This window comes from Phytophthora sojae (assembly GCF_000149755.1).
Source record: "Phytophthora sojae unplaced genomic scaffold PHYSOscaffold_2, whole genome shotgun sequence".
Taxonomy (NCBI): domain Eukaryota; phylum Oomycota; class Peronosporomycetes; order Peronosporales; family Peronosporaceae; genus Phytophthora; species Phytophthora sojae.
Window position 1 is genome coordinate 7,049,410 of NW_009258116.1, and position 7,280 is coordinate 7,056,689.

A 7,280-nucleotide genomic window follows, 5' to 3' on the forward strand; every position below is an offset into this window, starting at 1 on the left:
AAAGCAAAATGCATGTCTAAGTTGCAGGAAGATAGCCACAGAGTAAAAGATAAACAGAGTTCGTTTTCCCCTGAAACCCGCAAGCCGCCAGGAAGAGCAGGAAGCGCAGGACGACAGGGCACCGCGGCTAGGTACGACCGTGGTTGGATCTCTCCCTGAAGTAAGTACGCCAACTTAGGTAAGGGGGCTGGGGCGCACAGGCGTCTCAGGGTGATCCGCCTATTTCATTTCCTAGTTGCAGCCGTATTCTCGCCCCGAGCGAGGCCCTGCATTTCATATTATCGATTACATCTCGGGCGGAGTGAATAGCGCCGCCTGGGACTTGACCGGAAGCCTATTGTGTGGTAGGGTATTGATATTGATTATTTTCTCTCAGTACATTTGGGAGTGGTGCGCGTTTGAAGTCGCCCGCGATCCAGACATCCATGACATACACCACTCCGGCGACGGTCGCAAGAAGGTTGCGTATCTGCTCGTTCTGGAACACTTGCATGTTCTTGGACGTCGCACGCATGTTCTTGAGCTCCTGCTTCATCGCCGCTTGGCCCTCTTCCAGGTTGCGCTGGGCCTGCGCGGCCCAGGCGGCACGCTCGACCTCGCGCTTGGCGTCGGCTTCGGTCTGCTGCTGCTGCACCCACTGCATAGCGGCGGCCACCACGCGCTCACGCTCGGCACTCACGGCCTGGAGGCTGGCTGCCTGGATGGCGGCCGCAACCTCCGTGGGCGACATGCCTGGGGCTTCCTGGGTGGGAGCTTGGAAACGCCTCTCGGTCTCGCGAGCGCGCTCCTCGGCTTCGCGGATACGCCGCTCTGCCTCGGTCAGAGCACGCCGGACCTCAACATCCTGGGCGGCCTTCTCCTTCGCCGCCAGCTCTTCGCGCATCGACTCCAAGTTGTTGCCGAGCATCTGCACCTGGTGCAGGGCGCTCACGGCAGCCTCAGCGGCGCCGGACGAGATCGACGACCCAGCCCGGCCGGACTTCCCCGAGTGCCCCGAGCGGCTTGAGCGACGCGATGGGGAGCGCCTCCGCGAAGACCGCTTAGACGAGCGTCGGTGGCGGCTGCTGCGACGACCCCAGTCACTGTCCGAGTCAGACTCGCTGGACGAAGAACTCCGGCCGGAGTCGCGGTGCTTCCTCGCATTCCTGGACGAAGATGTCCGTGCAGACCTCACGTTGGCTGCCACTTCAGCATCCGCCATGTCGACGTCGTCCTGGTCGGGCACCACCTTGCGCTCCGGGATCACCTGCCGCGTCAGGTAGAAGCCAAGCTCCCCACCTGACACAGCGGTTCCGGCGGCCCGGGCGGACAACGCCAGCGGACCGGAGAGCGGCATGTGCGCCCCTGCGCCCGAGTCCAGCGTCGACGACGAAGACGCCGACGACCTGTTCTTCGACACGTACGACCCGGCCGTCGCACCCCCGGCGGACTCATCCGTGGTGCCGACCAAGCTCGGGACAGGGTCCGAAGCCGGCACCTCGGGCGAATCTTCCTGGGCGGACGTCGAAGACGGTGGCAGCTCGGACGGGAGCGAGGCGAGCGGAGTGTCCGGCAGAGATGGCTCTGCGCGGGGTGGCCGGTGTTGACGACGCTTGGTCGTGGGTTCTCCGGCCGAGGACCCGCTTGAACTCCTGGCGGAACGAATGCCCGCCCCGCGCAGGCGCAGAACGTAGTTCCGGCCGAGCTGGTTGATCTCGTAATCGTCCATCAATAAATCTCCGTCTTGATCCTCCGCATGATAGTCCAGGGCAGGTGTCTGCCCAGACTTTGCTTTGGTTTCCAAAACTGGGATCACCTTGAACGACGCCCCGACGTACAACGTTCGCCACTCGATCAGCTCCACGGTCAGGAGATGTTGGATGTCTCCGGCCAGACTCCGAACGAGGTCCGGCGCGATCTTGGACGCATGCGTCTTGAACCACACCGGGACCAGTTGTCGAACTGGAAGCCGGCCTCGAAGAGCAGTGTCTGCAGGATCGCAACACACTCTCTCGACGTGAAGGCGGCGACCGAGATCTCGACGGCAACGACATCTTGGGCGGTGGCCAGGTCGCGTCGGTCCAGGCGGAGTTCCAGCACACACGGCTGAACATCGTTGCCCAGAGTCGCGCGGGCTGCCAGGTACTTGGACGTGGCCAGGGTAGCGTTCAGCCACGGCAACGAGTCCGGCCGGTCATCTGGCCAGGTATACTCCACGCACGGCGGGAGCACGTGTTCAGACCGAACCTGCTCCCACAGGGAAACTTGTGCCGAGACGTATGCCTTGGCCGCGTCTTGACCCAGCGACTTCTCCACCGACGACTTGGGCGGAGTGTTCTCCCGGGCAGGGACCGTCGACAATTGATACTCTGCAGGCCTTCTCCTCGGGTGGCGGCAACGCATCCGCGTCTTGGCCAGACTTCTCCTCCGGGACCGACGGCAGCGACTCCTCTCGGGCGGACGCGCGAGCATCCGGCTGCTGGCCCCCATCTTGGCCGGGCGGTGAGGAGTCCGAAACTCGACCCTCCGTCTGGGGCTCATCTACATCGGCGCCTCCCACAGACGCTCCGTCCGGAGTCGCCGTCGCGTCTACGCCAGGCTCGCCGTCAGTCGACACTTGGTGCGCGTCTTCGACATCTTGCTCGGCCGGACTCACCGACTCCTTCTCCTCCCGGGCTACCTTGCGCTATGCAGCGCCTGCCTTCCGAGCAGCCCGGACGACCTCGTCCAGGCTCGCGTGCTCCTCAGGCGGCAACCCCTTCGACCGACGTGACTTCCTCGACGCGTCACCGCGTTCGCGACTCTCACGTCCAGCGTCGCGCATGTCTTCTCCTTCCGAAGCCATAGGAACTTTGGTCAGAAGGTTAGTAGACATCTCACTCTTAATCCAAATAAAATATACAACTCTCGGTGAAATCCCTGGTTCGAATCCGGGCACGCGCACCAGCTGAGGCGAGGCGGGTGAACGCCTTTTCCGCCCAGGTGTATAGTGTGCGTATTCCGGAAGAACAAAGTCCCTCAGAACTTCTCAGGCGGATACACCCGAAGATGTCCGCCCGAGATGGCGTGTGTTCCTTGTGACAATCCCTATCGGGTCGTTTGTCTTCGAACCAAGGAGCTCGGCCGAGTTGGTGAGTTGTTGCACGCTGTTGGGTTTCCGAGCGGGGTGCGATACGTACTTCCAAGCGTAGCCCCTACGACTCTGGACGATAACCACAAATACAGAGTTATACACAAATACAAATATCCGTCACTTATTCTTTCGGACCCTCGGACGGTGGGTCACTACTCCAGTCAACTAACGAGTCGTAACCAGGGCACTGGTCAACCCTATGTTCAATCTGGCCGTGCGACAACCAACCCTGATTTGGCAACCTCGGGTTAGTCCGCCCGGACTGACCCTGAACCGGCAACCAAGTATGATGACGTAATCGATGACGCAATCATGGGAAAGGGCGCTGGCGACCGGACGTCTGCTGAACCGAAGAACACAGCCGAATTCTTGAGACATCTTCGGGCTACACTGCTGCCGGACGCCAATAACTCAAGACACGTCGGAAGCTCAGCGCCGCCGCCGCCGACAAACGTGAGCGCCGCCGCTCCCAAGGCCGCCGCGCCGCGCCGGTCCCAGGCGAGTGCGCCCAGGGACTCCAAGCACGGGGTGAAGCAGGAGACTCCGCCCGGGAAGAAGAAGAAGTCTGAGCGCAAGCGAGCTCCGCCCAGGAAGTCCAGTCGACGCCTGAGCAGAAACTCCAGTCCAAGCTCAAGCTCCAGCTCCAGATCGGACTCCGGCTCAAGCTCCAGCTCAAGCAACTCGGATGACAGTCCGGCCGAGGATCATTCAACCTCGGTCGAGCTGCCTGGAGGCTCCGGCCAAAGGCAGACCCTGCTGACACTCCGACCGTAGGTCAACTCGAGCACCCTACGGCGGTTCGACGAGGCGGCCTCGATGGGAGACCGCCGGAGCTGGTGGGAGCGTTTCCTCAACATATCCGCCCAGGGTGGCTGGACCGAGATGACCGAGCTGCGTGAGCTCAAGATGAAGATGTCGGCACCCGTCCGGAGCTGGAGAGCCCAATTGTCGAAACATACCCAGAAGGACTGGAATAAGTTGGCCAAGGAATTCCGGCGGAAGTTCCTGAAGTCGCGGACGTCTGAGCCTGAGCGCTACTTCACCATGAAGCAGAAGTCCGGTGAGACTGCTATGCAGTTCTTCTATCGCCTGAACGAGGCTGCGATCAAGGCGGACATTCGTTATAAGAAGGACAAGAAGGAGTCTGCAGCACATCAAGCGGTTCATCAAGCGTCTGCGAGACCACCAACTCAAGTCGAGTCTGCGCAACCAACGGATCCACAGCGTCGATGATCTGGAGTACATCCTCGAGCAGGGTGAAGACTTTGATCTGGACGGAGGCTACGACACTCCACCGCCCGGGATTTCCGGGCGGACTACATCTCGCCCAGGCGTTTCAAGCCGGGTCGTCCCGGCCGGGCTTACGTCGGCATGAGTGGTGGTGAGTCTGGGAGTAAACGTGAGGGGCGCGTTAGGTTTGAAGATGAAGCCGATAGCTCGGACGAAGACCCGCCAGAGCCCCGCGACTCTGGCCGAGGATTCTCCAAGCCAAGCTCAGATGATGCGCCCAAGGTCGCCACTGCCCCGAGTCCTCCGACAGAACAAGATGTCAACCGGATGATCCTGCGCGCGATTGAGAATTGGGGTGGGTCCCACCGCTGCCGCCGGGCTCTCGCCCAGGATGGCAGTCGCCTCGGCCGGGTTGGCAATCACCTCGGCCGGAGAATCCCGACCGGAATGAATTCTGCGAGAAGTGCAGTAAGTTTGGCCACAAGGAGAAGAACTGCTGGAAGGACGTCAAGTGTGACAAGTGTGGCCGGCCGGACCGGACACCCGGACTATGCGTGCAGAGTTCGAGTGTGCTCGACCTGTGGCAAATACCATGAAGGCCTGTGTGATGATGCTGAAGCACTCCAAGCCGTGAAGACTCTCGCTCGCCAAGGCATGCTGAAAGACCTACCCGCCCACGTCCTCAAGAAATTGCTGGACGGGGAGGCCAATCAGGGGAAGTCGTTAAACGAGTAAGCCCGTACGCACCAGGCCGAAACCCCAGCGATTGTGCGTCTTAGTGTATGTCGGACCAGAGCTGAGAAAGAAGAACAACGATAACCAACAATGCATGACTACTGTGAAACAAGATGATCCTACTGACCCTGAGCGAAGTGACCCTGCGTGGACCTGGCCAGACATGTCCGGCCAAGAAGTTCCGCCCGAAGTGGAGTTGGGTCCTGGGCAGAGATACAGATGGTGGGCGAATCATGATCTCGAGAACAGTCGCGATGTTGCGTTGGTGCATGGAGCAGTGAATGATGTCCGGACGAGAATCCTACTCGACACCGCTGCCTCCGGGAGTATGATCAGTTTGAACTGTGCGCGTAGGCTCAAGCTGAAATTCCGGGTGTTGCCTGAGCCGGTCAAAGTGACCGGTCTGGGAGGAGCTCCGACGTACATCACTGCGAGTTCGAGAGTCAAGATCACGCTTGGATTCCGTGTTGTCTACGTTCTGGATGTCTGGGTGACAAACATAGGTGAAGATGTGGAAGTCCTCCTGGGAATGAATTTCATGTATGCGGCCGGACTCCGGCTGTGTGTACGAGAAGGTCATATCCGACTGCCGGACGAAGAGATTGTCCTGATGTGTAACACCACGCTCCGCCAGAATCGTGGTCTAGACATCCCGGTGACGTCTGAGCAGAACCTGTATCTCCGCCCGGGTGAACATGCCACTGTCGAGATCAAGTACGGCCACAGCAACCCCAGAAGGAGGTAGTCTGGGCGGGCCGCGGAGACCGCTGGGTCACCTGCATCAACTACGCGGCCAAGTCCTGGGCGAGATCGGTAAAGGTCGTCAACATTTCGAACCAGATGGTGTGGATCGACACGCGGACCCCTGTCGCACGGATCGTGGAGTTCGGGTGTTACCCCATGTCAGGACGATTTGTCCGCCCGGGGAGTCGGAAGTACCAGGAGTGGCAGACGCTGATCTACGAGAACACGCCGTCTCCGGAAGAACGAAAGAAGCAGATGGAGCTCGAAGATCTCGAGTGGGCTCGCCAACCTCCGGCCGTGAAGCCCGCTGAGTATCCCTGGCCGAGTAGAATCCAGGTGATGGTCGACCGGAAGAAGAAGACGTCCAGGGAGATCCCGGTGCAGGCCCGCCCGCGGCCGTTGCGGGCGGGAGTTGCTCGAGCTCAGCCATGGATCATGTGCGATGTGGCAATTCAGACGTCTACTACGGTGGAGATTGGCACGCAGACGGACCCGATCGCCCTCGGCCAGGAAGAGATGGCTGAGAAGACTCTGGACGTGAGTGAGTCGGATAGCCCAGCAGAAACCGCGAGTGAGACGGAGCCCGGTCCAGCTTACGCCAATACATGATCCGGACGAGAAGCTCGAGTAGGCCCCGAACGTGGAACCGGGGGTGCACGACATTGTCCCCGCAGACCAGATCGAACGTGTCCAGGTAGTCGAGCCCAGACTGCATCGCCCACGGCATATCCAGGCGAAGCTTGTCCCAGATCACGGCATGCGCCACCAGCGAAAACCGTGCGTCCTCCACCGACCGTGCATACGGAGTCAGCGGATCCAGCGCGTCCAGCGCGTTCAGCTCATTTGGAGTGCACGCCTCAGGGCCGAGCTGAAAGTGCCGCCCAGCTGCGCCCTTCGGCGCTCGGGATGTCTTGGTGGAGCGGGACTTGAATCACGTTGGAGTTGACGGAGCAGACGATTCTTGGGTGAAGTCGAGAGGCGCGTCCTTGGATCCCTCTTTCGCGCCCGGGTCATCGTCGTCCTTCTCCTCCTGGTCGTCGTCACCGTCATCTATAAAGACGTAAGCCCCAGGCTGCGCACCGGAGTCGTCAACCGCGTTCACCAGAGTCTGAGTGGCCTGCCGTCCGGAGGAAGTTTGTTGTCCTTGGCGTATTCCAGAAGTGCTTTCAGGCGAGGCCAATTGCCGTCAACCCGAGTGTTGTGCCGATTCAGGAAGTTCATGGTTTTGCTCACGTTCATGGAGCCAGCCTTCCCCGAGATGTCAGCGTCCGAACAGCAGAACGGAGATCGTCGTTCTCCCGGGAGAGCTTGTCGAATTGGAGCTGCAGTGCCTGTTCCTGGCGTTCGTGCTCTTGCGCAGCTCACGTGAAGTCCCGGCAGTGGTCCTTGATCTCCTGTTCGCGCTTCTTGGTGGCGACCTCCAGGGTCTCTTCCCAGCAGCAATTCAGGATGGCGATGT

At 60.5% G+C, this 7,280-nt stretch overlaps 3 protein-coding genes across 3 annotated transcripts; 1 reads left to right on the forward strand and 2 right to left on the reverse strand.

Annotated features, from left to right (window-relative positions):
• Nucleotides 1-285: 285 nt before the first annotated feature.
• PHYSODRAFT_326080 (hypothetical protein) lies at nt 286-2,824 on the reverse strand (the record flags this gene model as incomplete). Its single annotated transcript, XM_009522028.1, has 5 exons — nt 286-334; nt 435-1,912; nt 1,984-2,316; nt 2,348-2,665; nt 2,702-2,824. 5 exons carry the CDS (start codon nt 2,822-2,824, stop codon nt 286-288), a joined length of 2,301 nt encoding a protein of 766 aa, XP_009520323.1.
• Nucleotides 2,825-3,424: 600 nt separating this feature from the next.
• PHYSODRAFT_326081 (hypothetical protein) lies at nt 3,425-6,430 on the forward strand (the record flags this gene model as incomplete). Its single annotated transcript, XM_009522029.1, has 8 exons — nt 3,425-3,829; nt 3,887-4,254; nt 4,337-4,477; nt 4,528-4,753; nt 4,804-4,903; nt 4,962-5,073; nt 5,432-5,780; nt 5,813-6,430. The coding sequence occupies 8 exons, from the start codon at nt 3,425-3,427 to the stop codon at nt 6,428-6,430; spliced, it is 2,319 nt and encodes a 772-aa protein (XP_009520324.1).
• A 322-nt stretch (nt 6,431-6,752) lies between these two features.
• Nucleotides 6,753-7,060, reverse strand: PHYSODRAFT_326082 (hypothetical protein; the record flags this gene model as incomplete). The annotated part of the gene is made up of 2 exons (XM_009522030.1): nt 6,753-6,938; nt 7,013-7,060. 2 exons carry the CDS (start codon nt 7,058-7,060, stop codon nt 6,753-6,755), a joined length of 234 nt encoding a protein of 77 aa, XP_009520325.1.
• Between the last annotated feature and the right edge of the window lie 220 nt (nt 7,061-7,280).